Source organism: Passer montanus, unplaced genomic scaffold (assembly GCF_014805655.1).
Source record: "Passer montanus isolate IOZ18808 unplaced genomic scaffold, ASM1480565v1 scaffold1, whole genome shotgun sequence".
In the NCBI taxonomy this organism is placed as follows: Eukaryota; Metazoa; Chordata; class Aves; order Passeriformes; family Passeridae; genus Passer; species Passer montanus.
This window is the reverse complement of record NW_024356504.1, coordinates 11879293-11893581: the sequence shown is the minus strand read 5'-3', so window position 1 is coordinate 11893581 and position 14289 is coordinate 11879293. Positions and strand designations below refer to the sequence as shown.

Below are 14289 nucleotides of genomic sequence, written 5' to 3'. Positions count from 1 at the left end.
TCTGATATTCAGTGAGACATATTGTTTAAACAAGCACATTTTGCAACTTATTTGTCATACTTGCCTGCAGTTTTTTAAGTGTAATAAATATTCATGTAGAGCAAATCTCATTCTCAGGCTATCTTAAGTGAGCCAGAAAGGCATTTTTTCCCTTCTAGGAAGGGGAGATGGTATATTGACTAATCAGGAAGAAGCTGCAGTTACATTTTTATAGATCATATTCTTATCTAGTATAAATAGGTGGCACTTACAATATGTAGATGCTGGAAAAATAAGAGATCCAAACCAGTGCCTGTTGAATTTTATAAAATCATCAATAGTAAGTGCCTCCTAATCTTGAAAACCTGCTACTGAAAAATGGCAACTGCCAAGGGATGAATTGCCATGGGGCTTTCAAAGGGAGCTGCACCATTTAAGTGTAGTTTATTTACTCATAAAAACACTATCTGAGGCTCTTTTTTGTAGCTGGACAGGCAACGTGCTAAATTAAAGTCTGTGTGGGGAGCAGAGCATGCATGACAGAGTAAAGAGAAGAAAATGGTGAAGAAGCAGCCTGAAGAATCAGGGTTCTGAGATGAATGTTGTAAGGATTGGAAGGACTAGACTGAGGTTAATTTGAATTGAACAAATAAATGTAGGTAATAAGTTTCTTGTTGTGCAGTTAACAGAAAATTAGTCAGGATGCAAGTGGTTTTAGTAAAGAACATTTTAATTGTTGAGCAGCCATGATATTTATGTTTTATTGCTAATCTAAAAAGGAGGGGGAATATATTCCCCAACTTGACATATAAAGTGACAGGTTTTTAATTTGCTAACTAATATTTCCTTTCCCATAGTCCAGAGAAAGAGGGCTCATACAGACAGTCTTTTTGTTGCTATTAAGGATAGTATAATCCACTTTCTATTAGGCTGTATTCAATTTTTAAATACCCTAAAAGAAAACAAGCTTCACTGATATCTGTTTAGCTGCAAAATATGGACATTTTAAATACAGGTAGGGATCTGTGACTGGGTATCTAGTGCCATTTTAGATCTCTCAGCCTCCAGCTGCTTTGAAAACAAAGACATGAGTCAATGAAGATCCTCTCATATGTGCCAACTCATCATGGGTGTCACAGATACCATGGAGTGTACAGTCACCCATGCTTAAACATCTGAATTGCTACCAGGAGATCAGAATGTCTTGCCATATCCGAAAGGGTAAAGATGAAAAATTATTTATTTCTGTCATCAGTGTGATGAAAGAAATGTGTTGAGATTGGCAGCAAAGATTGCCCCCCCCCATAGTGACACCTATGCTTTTGCTACCACAACCAGCGTCAAATTCTTCCCTGCCTTTATTCTAGCCAGGATGAAAGAGAATCGAAATAATCCTTTTGAATCTTTTAGTATCAGGAAGGTGATTGCTGACTTATCACTCAAAGACACAAGAGTACGTTGCTAAGTTGGTACTGTATTTAAAGATGAATATGTTGCTTAGAAAATACAGGTATTTATATTTGGTAATAGTTTAAACTCCCCACAGATCCCTCATAATGGGCAAATGCTCAGCACTTTAAACAACTTTACAAGAATGTAAGAGCATTTGAACCCCCAAGAGGAAATAACTTTTTGCTTATTCCAGCATTCTGAGTAATATTTCATCAGGAAAATAGAAGGATGTGTTAGTGTTAACTATTCAGCGTATTTTGCTTTTTCTGGCAAAACTACTCAAAGTAAAAATGGCAATGAAAGAGACTAAAATACTAAAAAGATGAAAGTAGGAAGCATTATTTCATTAATGTGAGATTATCCTTGAAGGTCAGTTACATTGGGAAATAGTTATCATTGAAGCAATTAAATCTGTTATGAAACAACATATTATGGTAGATAATGTTTTTATGTTTTGGCACTGAATGGTACCTTCATTTGTGTTTTCTGGGATGGACAGGGAGTGTTTTACTCTAGCACAGTTCTATAATGTTGAGCAATTAGTGTGATGCTGGAAGACAGTAATACCATGATACAATCTCACATCAAAATGTCAGTGTTGCCAAAACACATACAATGTTGAAAGCAATGCAATGTTGTATATATCAAAACACTGAGATCATTGTTTGAATGGTCTTCTGAGTAGAAGCAGGAGCTGATCTCCACACTTAGGGCCGAGCTCTGCCCCCATTCAGTGACAGGAGCCCTGTGCAGGGTGATTTTGGTCTGCGTGGGTGTAGTTTGCACAAGTCACTTATTTGCTGATGATCAGTCTGCCATTGCTAAATGCCTGTGAAATTTGGTGAAGACCAGACTGGAATGCTGCGCAGGAGAAAAGTGATATTGCTATAGAAATAAACAGGTGATCTCATCTGAAGGTGATTACCTGAGCTGTATTAATCTATAGCTTTGAGTGTCACGTTTCTGAGGAAATAGAAATTTTGGCTCCTCTAACCTTTAAATGTAATTTTGCAGTTTGCAGCAAGTGTAGCTGTCCCATGTAGTGCTGGTGACAGGCACAGTCTCCCCTTCTAGTGAGGAAGTGACAGAGCGAGCAGCCCCTGCCGCCCTGGCCTGCTGTAAGCAAACACGGCCCTGCGATCGGCGAGGGACACCAGGGCCAGGGAGCTCCTGTGCTCCCGGAAAACAGCAGTAACCTGACACAGCCACCTCTGTTGTGCTGCATGAGCATCCAGTACTCCCTTGCAATACATGATGTAGCCGTACTGTTTGTTGGCTTTATTCTGCTACTGTAGCTCACTGGTAGTGATGTGCTTCATTTAACCCATTCTGTAATTGAGCTACGCATTGAACACGCTTTCATGCTGCACTTAGGGCCTGATCCAAAGCATATTAAATATGTTTGAAAGATCCAGTCAAGGACTTTTGGCTCAGGCCCTCTACTTCTCTCAATGCAGTTGCTTTTTTTTTTCCTTTTGTTCATGGGCTGTGAAGGTTTTCTCTTTCTTTTGGAAATAGCTGCATTTAAAATAAAAGCAAGGAATTGCACAAAGACAACCTGCATCTTTCCCTCTCTATGTATTAAATGCAGCTGTTGTCACATGTATAGTATTGTAATTGAAATAGTGTCAGTGTTGTGTCCTCCGTGTCAGTGTTGGTTTAGATGGTAGAATTTAATATATAGAAAATCATACAAATCTAGATAAATATTGTCATTTTATGGAAAGATAAACAGTCACATAGAAAATAGATGACATAGGTAAGTGAATAAACTGATATTCTGCTACAGCTGTAATGCAATTTATGCTCAGTGGCTCTGCACACGATAGTCAGATGTTATCCTGTCCCCAGCTACTTCTGAAAACTTTATCAGAGAGTAGACAATTTATTTAAAGTCATCACAGGCACATTAAGATACTAGCAGACTAGATGGTGCTGTAGATTATTAAAGTAGGATTAATTTAAAGTGTATTGTGAAGTGCACTTGACATCTTGGATCCTACAGAGTATCCTGGATGTTTTGAAGGCTTTGTCAAAGAAAAAGCCTCCCACAGTTGCTTCAGAGGCTTTAAAGACTTAATTTTGATTTTAAATTACTTATTTTTAAATTACTTATTGTCCTCCTACACTGCCTCATCACATTTTGTGTGCTAAAATACACAATTTGAAATGAAAACTGTGCTTTTACAGCAGCTGTGGGAAAAGGAAAAACAAGGGACACAGAGTTCAGAGAGCCTTTGGTGCTGGTGATCCTGACATTCAGAGCCCTGACACTTGACTGGGTAGTTGGGCAATTTTGCATGCAAAGGCACTTCTCCATCTAGGAAAGAAAGAGGACACAGAGAGTTTGTTATTTGAGAAATGGATCAGCCTGGAACTGTACATAGCATCTAATGTCCATGTAGAGAAGTGTTAGGTGTTAGAGGGTGGACCAGGACCAGCATATTCTCAGTATTACAAACTGTGCTCAAAAGTATCAATAGACAAGGAAGAAAAAAGGTGGTAAAACTCAATGTGATCAGTGGTTTGAATATGTCACGTTACGTACTATATATGCATATGCACCTCACAGCAAATGATGCTCCAGTAATAGCACTAGCTACTGAACTACAAACTGCTTCAAAGCATGCATTTACTGAACTCATTTGAACTACAATTATCTGCCAATGTAGAGCATAATTTCAATGTATCTTAAAATTGAAAATTTGGATTAATATCTGATATATATTTTATTAAGGAAAAAATATTTATTTTCAGATGCAATTGTGTGGAACCAGAACATCCTAGCAATAAAACCTTACAATACTGGCAGGACTACAATATATCTGCATCTGATGTGCCATGGGGGAACCTAACTGTGTCAGTAAGTAAATTTTGGAACTTAATAAATACAGACAAAGGCATAAATAATTTTGTCTATCTTACTGCAACAAATATATTTAAAAAATAACAATTTTCCTGCTCATCTTTGTTGAAATAAATAATAAAAGATACTTAACAAAAATTGACATGAACTTTATAGTGTTATCTCCTTTTGTAAGCTTTTTGCAGCAAGTGTGTGCATTTTATGCCCTGCTTTGGAACTTTCTTGACACACTAGCACAAGAGCTTGGCTGAGATTAAGTCAAACATGTCAAATGACAATGAATTTGTCCTGAATTCTGCCAGATGGCAAAACCAAAGTTCCCTTGTGTAGAAAGAATCAGAAGCATTTATTTCTCCTAAAACACTCTTGCAGTAGTTCAGGCTACAAAAAAGAGAATGGGGAGAAATTTTCTCAATGACCACTTTTTTTCTCACATAAGTTCTGTAATTTCTTTTCCCAGGGGAGAAAGGGAACAAAGCTCCACTTTAGTGGGGCTTGCATGAATGTGTAACAAGCTTCTTAACAGTACACTTTTCTGTGTTTAAAGGATTTATATAATTCAAGTTTGCCTTCTTCAAAGTGACATTTACAACTTGATTAAAACGTTATGTTGAGATTGGGCCACCACTTTTTCTTGCAAATGGATCATTTAATTTCAGTCAAAGAGAATTGAGTGCAAAAGACACCAGACTGAAGAGATAACTGAATTAACCAAATCGTAGGCATAATCAAATTGAACACTTTAAAGCCAATCCAGTGGACTGTGTCCAGAAGATACTGTTCTTTTTTTTTTCAAAGGCAGGGATGCAGAAGAGCTCATGTTAAGTAAGAGCTGTCTTCCATGGCTGCTCTGTCTTGCTTCCATGCCTTCCTCTGAGCAAGGACTGCTCCTCAACTCTGTTGGTGTGGCAACAGCAGAAAGAAAGTTGAGAACTGCTGGCCTGAGGGATTCCAGCAGTCCAGAATGAATATTCTCAAAATTGCAGCACACTCTAAGAGCATCTGTGCAGGAGCAGACTCCTCCTCTCACTTTCTCAGATCTCTGACAGTGTTTTTCAGAGTACATTTGCAGCTGAGGAGATTTAAAATAACAGATTTTGTTTTAACTATAAATGTAAAAGACTGGCTGCATTATATAAAACCCTTAAAAACTTCTGTGAAAGCTTATTACCAAAACTTGAGTTTACATAGGTAGCAGTATAGCTGACCAACTTTTCCCATGAGTCCCTGCAGCTGTCAAAGAAATAACTGATTTTTTTGAACTTTTGTGTCTTTGTTTCTTGCAAGCATCATCAAGAAACTTCTGTTCTAGAGAACTACAGTAAGGGATTAGACATTGCTGTCTGTAAATATTTGGTCAGACTCACCCCATTATGTCTCTTTCACTGCTCATATCTTCATATATTTCTTGTGTCTAGTTGAAATATTTCAGGTTTCTGAAGATCTGGATGCTCATTCTCTCTTAAAACGCAATGATTATTTTTTGCTATCAAGACAAACCAAGTGTGAGCAAAGGATTTTTGGACCAAGTATGAAGAGGATTTTGGACAAGTGTGAAGAGGATTTTGATGGTGACAAAATCCTCTTCAAGAGGCATATGATGAACTGCATCCCAAGTTTACAGCTGTAGCAGTATAATAAACCTTGCACTCCTTTGTCTCACAGTCATCAAATAGCAATTGTGGTTTTTTTCCAAGACAATCTTTTTCCAAAGCCAAAGTTTCCCATAACAGGATAATTGTGGAGTGAGTGTGATGGGCCAATGACACACTTGTTTAATACAAAAAGTTCGTGATCTGGCAGGATATTTCTTTCTGGAATCCCTGATTCTGGGTGCTGCATTTCATTTTTATTAGTAAGTGTGGAGGCATTGGGAAGGAGAAGGAAAGGATTGTGAGTCCAGAGGTGGTGGCTCACATTTCTAGAGCTATTCTTTATGGTTTTAGATGACTAAGAATAGTAGCAGAGAAGTAGTGGAAATGATTTCTACTGTATCTGCATATTGATAATAAATTATATTAAATATAATTGAGTTTAAAGATTTAGGGTTTTCGGGCATTTTATCAGATCTTTTTGTAACAGAAATACAATTTGCAGGATGTGCTGCCCCCGTGTGGTATTAAATGTATTTGGCTCCTTTTAGGCCAATGCCACACATCCTAAATAGCTTTTTCTTCAGTTGCTGGGGCTGTGAAGTGAAAACAAAAAAGCAGTTCTTGAGAACGCACCAGGACCAGACTTTCTCTTTGTGCCTTTTGAACTTTGCTTTCCACACTCGGAGCGTGTTAGTAAGTGTAAATCTGTGTTTGTACACAGAAAATAAATCAGTGTACTTGCTGAATTTGAACAAACCCTGTTTTTATGTTAATTACTTTATTTATGGTATGTCTTAGTGACTTCATCATTTAATATGGCTAAAAAAGAGATTCCCTTGGGAATTTTCCATGAAGACTAGATAGATACGTAGTGAGTTTTAAGTTTTAAAAGAATAAATATCTAGAAATTGTTTTACTATTTCTAGTAATACAATTTAGAAAAGAAATTGGAAAGAAAGTGTTAGTGTAAGCATGGATAATTTTTAGGACAATACTATTTTTCTCTCCCTGATAGGAATGTAAAAAGTTTCATGGCGAGTTTGTTGGGCGAGCCTGTGGTCATCATGGCCCTTATGTTCCAGATGTCCTCTTCTGGTCTGTCATCTTGTTCTTCTCCACAGTAACGCTCTCATCCACTCTGAAGCAGTTCAAAACCAGCCGATACTTCCCAACAAAGGTGTGTGCCCTCATTTCAACTCAAAAGTTGTCATCAGTGGTGTCTAAGTATGAATTCTGTCTGCATTGCAAATTCAGTTAACTGCTGGTGAAGTAGACAGGGCATCTTTCCTCTCTTAGAAACTTGTATCAGAATAAGCATGATTTTAGCTGAAAGCTAAAGCTGTAAGCTGTACTAAAACAGTGAAGAAAAATCTTAAATCATACCTGAAACTTTTAGCTAAAATTGTAATTTCTCTCAATAATCTTAGGTACGCTCTGTTGTCAGCGACTTTGCTGTCTTTCTCACTATTTTGTCCATGGTTTTAATTGACTATGCCATTGGAATTCCATCACCAAAACTTCAGGTTCCAAATGCTTTTAAGGTAAGTTGTTGATAAATTGCACTACTTTATCATTTTGCAAAGTAATCTATTATGATACGTTTATAATTGTTTATTATCATCATCAGGGAGTAGTGATTGTATGAAAATTTTTGTGTTCACAAGGAATTATGCAACATCTCTGATTTATGGATCATGTAAGTGAACCTCTCCCATCAGGCTCTTTCATGCTTCTTAATGTTAATTTCCTCTGTAGAAATTAACAGCGTTTGAATCACCCAAATTCTAGACTACTGTAATGTTCTGGGGCTTCCTTCAAATTTTGAGTTTACTGTATCAAGTGCAACCAAGTCTGTAATAATCCAGATGATATTATTATATGCAATTTCTTGGCTTGGCATTAGAGGAAGTCTAGCATGTTTTTTAGTGCTCTGTACAGGTTGGTTTTAAAGGAAGTCATATCCTAATAATATTTTGTATGTATTCTTGTGAAATTGAAATGTGAATAATCCTTACAGTTCTGACTGGCCATGCATGACTGTTTTTTTAGCCCACCAGAGATGATCGTGGCTGGTTTATTACTCCTTTGGGGCCTAATCCTTGGTGGACAGTGATAGCTGCTGTAATTCCAGCCCTGCTTTGTACTATCCTTATCTTTATGGACCAGCAGATCACAGCTGTCATTATCAATAGAAAAGAACACAAACTAAAGGTATTCAGTCAAAATTTATACTTTCACTGTTGTTTTCTGCTTCAGATTATGTAATGTGCATCCATCTACTTTAGTGTGCTAGCTTGTATTATATATTATGTAGAACCCCTTTAAATTTTTATGCTTTTTTCTTTGTTGGTCTGTGTGGTACCTGTGCCCTGTGTCAGTGATCCACTGCCTTACAGAGGACTTTATGAACGTCATTTGGAATACAGATTCTGAGTTAGGAAAGTGCTGACTTCTGTGCTTTAGTAGGTGTAGGATCCATTAACTTAAAAAAAGATGCCTTCCAGTTGATAATCTCAAATACCACAGTATTAATGGCCTCTTCACGTACTGACTGTTGTTCTACTGGATTGGATTTTTAAAAAATACTCAGTGGTTATTTTGTAATATAAGATTTTTATCCCCTCTGTTTGTCCTTCTCTGTGGTTCTACCCATCCTTTTTTTTTAATGCCCTTCCTACATTAAAGAAGGGAGAAGAATAAAACTGAGCCTTAGAGGCACAATGGGTTCTTAAAACAACATAGGACAACTTCCTGCTCTGTTCTCTAACACTTTAGTTGCCTACAGATGGAGAGAGAAAAAGGGACATCACCCCTCTGAAAAACTGTTGGGCAAAATCTAGCAGCAGGTTTCTGTACATGTATATGCAGCAAGCTTAGGCTTTTTTTGACATACTTTTAATAAGCAGCAATCCAATCCCAAGTTGCTTTAGCAAATGCATTTGCAACCTTCACTTTGCATTGCCTCTTCTTGGATGATTGTGACATTTGATATGTTCTTTTTTTGCCCTCTTTGTCAGCCTGGCTCTTCATGTCAATCCATAGCATTGCATGTGGTTAACTTGACAGATGCAGGAATTTGCTGCCAAGCTTTGGAATGTGTTTTTTCAGCACTGGCATCTGGGAGTCAGATGGTCCTCCTGGCTGCCCCCTTGTCTTGCTGCGTTTTAGTTTTGCTGGGGTCTGGTGTAGCATCACCTGTTGCTATGCTTCCTTTTCTTCCCATATGTCAGGTTCCTCAGATCATGTATGAATGTGAGGAAATGCTCTCGGATTCTGTATGCATTAGCAGATACATTCCTCATAAATGTGTCAGAAGGTAAAAAAAGGTGTCTCTGTTAGGATTTAGAATTAAACTCTTTCTTTGAGTGCATTGTGCCTGTAACTAATATCTGTGTTTGACACATCTCTGAGTTTGTCAAGATGTGTCTTGGAGATAAGACTCATAAGCAGTTTTGGGGAGTGAGGGAAGGTTGCTAGAGTTGATTCTCTTCATTTTCTTTACTTTTCCCCCTTTTTAAATAATGTAAGCAAATAAGATGGCATTTTCATTTTGATATGTGGCTTACATTTTCATAAACCCAGACGCTTCCCATTTTAGAAGTAAAAGTTGTCTTCATAAAGAAATGATTTGTTTGCTTCCAACTCATTTTCCCCTCTTTTTTTATACTTCCCATAGCAAATTCTGGATAGTGCACATTTCAGCTTTTGGCAGTCTCTGTAGCAAACCCTTCCAAGTTTAGTTTAGTTACTTTTTTTATGTCAAAAGGCATTTGCATGGGTTTACAGGCAAAATTATGGTTCAACATATTCACATTGTTTGCATGAACATCGCTGTTTCATCAGACCATGACACTGGATTTGTTGCCATATTGCAAAGTTTTGTGGAGATGGCTAACTACCTGACTTTTTAAAGGAAAACAGCTTCAGCTGCTGCTTGCAGCTGTGAGGAGTCCTGGATACTTGCTAAAATTGAAGTGAAACATCCCACTCAGCTATGGTTCAGCTATGGTAGCAGATATCTATAGGACCAAGCTTGATGCATTGATGCATTTTTCTTTTTCAAGAGTGAAGGTTGTTATTGGAGGTATTTTATTTTTCCAAGATTCAACCAAAAGGTTTTATGCACAAAAGCAAACCATTATCCATCTGTTGGTAAATTTATGTAGCATTTGACCACTACAGAAGTGATCCAAACCCAAAAGTTTTGTACTGACTTTTCATATGGATATTATGATGCTATATTTGAATAAGGAAACCAATAAAGCAGCTTTTTATATTTTATTTTAATTTTAATTTTATAATTTTAATATTTTAATATTTTAACTTAATAGATTTTATTTTTTAATTCAATGTATCTTATTTTCTGGCTATCTGCTCTTATCTAAGATTGAAACTACATTACTGAAAATGTATATCATGTGCTTTCCATCTTAAAAAACTTCAGAAGAAACACTGTGGCTTTATGGCCCCTTGTAGCATAAACTGACTTTGCAAATGTTATGTATTTTTATGTAGGGACCAATAAAAATACATATTTTTCCACCTCTTTGTAAGAATGGATGGAAGATCCACTAAGATTAGTGCAGTGGGAAGTTTGCAGCACAGCTGGATGTTCTGCTTACTGTTATCCACAGAAGAGACTTAGTTAAAACAGAAAATGTATGTATTCTCCAGTGTCACACCAATATCCATTTCATAAGTAGGAAAGCTGTTTGGTGCCCACTGTACAGTGGATTTTTGGTACACTTAACACGTAACTGGAAGGAGTCCAGTGACATTGAGCACTGAGTGTGAACCAGTAGGAATTCCCTTTAGAAAACCAGTCTGCCATCCCCACTGACCCAGCCTGGATAACACATGAAGGAAGCTATTTTTTTCCTACAAGTCTAAAATTTTCAGTTGTCTCTAGCTGTTCATTAGGAATGCCTGCCAGGAGGGTTCTCCTTAATTCAGATGTCATTTTACATCTTCTTTCCATCCTTACTTTTTTTAACAGAAAGGATGCGGATACCACCTCGACCTACTCATGGTGGCAGTGATGCTTGGTGTGTGCTCTATTATGGGACTGCCGTGGTTTGTTGCAGCCACTGTCCTCTCTATTTCCCATGTGAACAGCTTAAAACTGGAATCAGAGTGCTCCGCTCCAGGGGAGCAGCCAAAATTTCTTGGAATCCGGGAGCAAAGAGTCACAGGGCTCATGATTTTTATCCTTATGGGCTCGTCTGTCTTTTTGACAAGTATTCTAAAGGTAATGTGGGGAAGTAAGGGAAAGTTAAAGAATACTGCACTGAACATTTCACTGTTGTTACTGTATTATCTAATGAATGCTCTTTCCAGGCACATTACTAACTAGCATAATGTTACACAATGACAGTTTAAAGTGGAATTCTAATTTTGCTTAATAAAGTGCCTAGCATGTTTAAAATAAAAATCTTGTAATGAAAATCTGGCCAGACTGAAGTCAAAGGGAATTCTGCCATTGAGCTGTATTCACACTTTGTCAATACTTTGGGCCCATGGCAAATTACCATGAAGCAGTCTCGTTATACCAATTTAAAATTTATTTAGATAATTTAAAACATTTTGTGGTTTCCAAGTAATTTAAAAATATTTTCACAGTTGCAAGAGAAGTTCTATGGTTTGTTTCTTGGAAATGAACACAAAAATTATCTCATGCTTCCTGCATACTCAAGACAGCTCACCAATGTCCTGAAAAAGGGATTTTCACAGTTGCAAGAGAAGTTCTATGGTTTGTTTCTTGGAAATGAACACAAAAATTATCTCATGCTTCCTGCATACTCAAGACAATGTCCTGAAAAAGGATGTCTAGTTACAGTCATATATAATACCATGTATACATGTAATAAAACTTCTAAAACAATTATGTGGCCTCTGTGCAATCAGTGAGAGTTTTGGCATTGGCTTTAGTAAAGCCAAAACCTAGTCTTGAATATTGTTGTAGTGAGGGCAATAAGTCCTTGTACTTCTCAGCAGTATTTTATTAAGTATAACATAAGGCCTTCACTTTGATAACATACAGAACGTGCATTTTGTGTGTTTAGTATTTCTAACAGATTCTGTGGACATACTCATTTACCTACACAGTTTATGCTATGAACCTGAACATTTAAATAGTCTCTTTAAACGTCATTCCATAGAATCATTCACCCATTTTTAAATGCCTACAGCACAAAATATTACTTTTAGCAGTATTTTGTGTCTCTTGAACATTTTTCTGAGCTGTCCTTACAGTAAAGAATTTAAGTATAAATTAAGGTTTTAAATTTTTTTGTGTAGTTAATTTTATTAATAGAGAATTAAGTATATTGTAATAAATGGCCAGAAGAGGAAAATAAAACTACAGAGCCAGATGATTCTTTTGCTTTCTACTCTGAGAAACATTATTAATTTATAATTGAGTGACTCTGAATTTGCAACTTGTCTGATTAATGCAGGCATATGGCACTTTGTATTTCAACTGTTTTGAATGTCTTTCTAGAAGTGTTTAAAATTTTTAAGTAGTATTAAATATGCTCTTCTCTTTCTCTGCTTGTTTGTGCAGTTTATTCCTATGCCAGTACTTTATGGAGTGTTTCTTTACATGGGTGCTTCATCTCTAAAGGGAATTCAGGTAATATGGATTTATGAGTGTGCTCTTGATGATGCTTTCTATAAAAATATTGCTGTTCTTATATTATTGTGTTAGCTTTTTTGTATAATCTTAAAGGAATGTTCCTAACCTTAAATTTTTGAAAATGACTACTTAAAAGGAAAATGGATTCTCTCTAAACAGTGTATTCCCTTTAGCCAATGTGCTCCATTTCCCCCCCTATTTTTTGGGTGCTGATTTTTCTGTTTTCTCTTGTCATCAAGAGAATTTTGCTGAGCCTAAGAACTGAGTAAAAACTGTCAGGGGCTCTTCCCTCTCTGCTGCCTCCCCATTCACTTGCTTGCATGCTGCCTTTTCAAGCTCCTTTGCAGGGCTACACTCATCTTGAACTTTGCCTTTAGGGCTAATTGCCCTAAAACTAACACAAGTGAAAATTTCAAGGTTTTCCCTGAGCAAATACACACTCCGGGCAGAGAGGGGGAGCTGTTGCAAGCCACAGCACTTCAGGGATGAAGGGTCAAGTCTAGTGGAAGGGCAGCATTCCTGCAGTGGCCTCAGGTAGGAGTAGCTGGCAGAAATCAGGCATTCCAGCACTCAGGTAGGGATTGTACTGTGCTCTTTTTCTCCTGGCTGACTGCAGCATGAAATGGCACATTGCCAAATCCTTTAGCCCATGAGGCACAGACACACCTTCCAAGACAATTGAGAAAGAACAATCACACGGTGAAAACACAAGTTACATTGTGCAAAAGGTCAAATACAAAAAACAAAGAAAATTTCTGATTGTTTTTTTCATTATATTTGATTGCAAGTTACCTCCATTTATAAGCAAAGCTGGGATTTTTTTTTTTTTTTGACTGGTAGTCTCTATTCAGAGATTCTTTTATAACTTTGCCTATCTCTTATCCTTTGGGTTGATATTCTCAGAAGTGTAGTTTGGCTTTTACTGAGGTTTAAATAATTTCAATTTAATATGGTTCAGCTGTATCTCAGAACAGGGGTATGAGAAAGTACACTACACTATTGAGGAGTGTTTTTAAGACATGCTGAAATCTGGCTATCTTTACTTGGAAAAGTGATAGCAACCCCCTCCTTATCTTCCTCCCCCATGCTGGGATAAGGAATAGAGATTTGATAAGATGGCTTTTGTGGGAGGATGTGCTTTTTGCTGTTTCTGTGAAAAAGGAATATACTCAAATCTGGCTAAACTATAAGCCTTTAAAAAAATGCAGTTTGCACATGCTCAATAAAAATTTCCAAAATTTGACATTGCTGAAGGCTGTGTGAATATAGCATGGCTCATCCCTGCAGGAAGAATTGGTATATCACCATCATCACTGTGCCATGACATAAATATCTCAGGTCAGTATGGAGCTAAATAGGCCTGAAAAATATGGACCCCTCACATACATTCCTAGCTGCATGGCAGCCAACTTCCTGGCATTCATTCCTTTTTTTTTTTTTTTTTGTCCTTTTCTGTTTCTGGTTTTGTGAATAAAGTGAAATATGGAGAAGAAAACAGACTGGGAAAAATGTCTCGTGAAGTAAAAGAAAGTTGTTCATTCACAGGAAATAGAAGACTTCAGAGGTCCCTCCATGAGCAGCTTTTTATGTGCTAAAGGAGGCAGAGCTCAGTTGTTGAAAAAGGAGTCTAGGATGTATTAGGGAAGAAGTGTGATAGTACACATGCCCAACAGGATCAACCAGCTTCCATTCAGTTGGAGTAGCAATTGATTCATGACCCCTCTGAAGTCTGGCTTTGCCTAATATTAAGAGTTCATGATTTA

The 14289-nt window shown here is 37.2% G+C and overlaps 1 protein-coding gene across 12 annotated transcripts in view; it reads left to right on the top strand.

Moving 5' to 3' along the window:
* SLC4A10 (solute carrier family 4 member 10) overlaps nt 1-14289 on the top strand; it is a 168383-nt gene that overhangs the window by 141259 nt on the left and 12835 nt on the right. For all 12 annotated transcript variants that reach the window (XM_039710399.1, XM_039710159.1, XM_039710317.1 and 9 more), the window contains 6 exons: nt 4189-4294; nt 6908-7069; nt 7320-7433; nt 7942-8103; nt 10889-11140; nt 12455-12523. In XM_039710399.1, coding sequence (XP_039566333.1) covers nt 4189-4294; nt 6908-7069; nt 7320-7433; nt 7942-8103; nt 10889-11140; nt 12455-12523 — 865 coding nt within the window. The remainder of the gene's footprint in view (nt 1-4188; nt 4295-6907; nt 7070-7319; nt 7434-7941; nt 8104-10888; nt 11141-12454; nt 12524-14289) is intronic.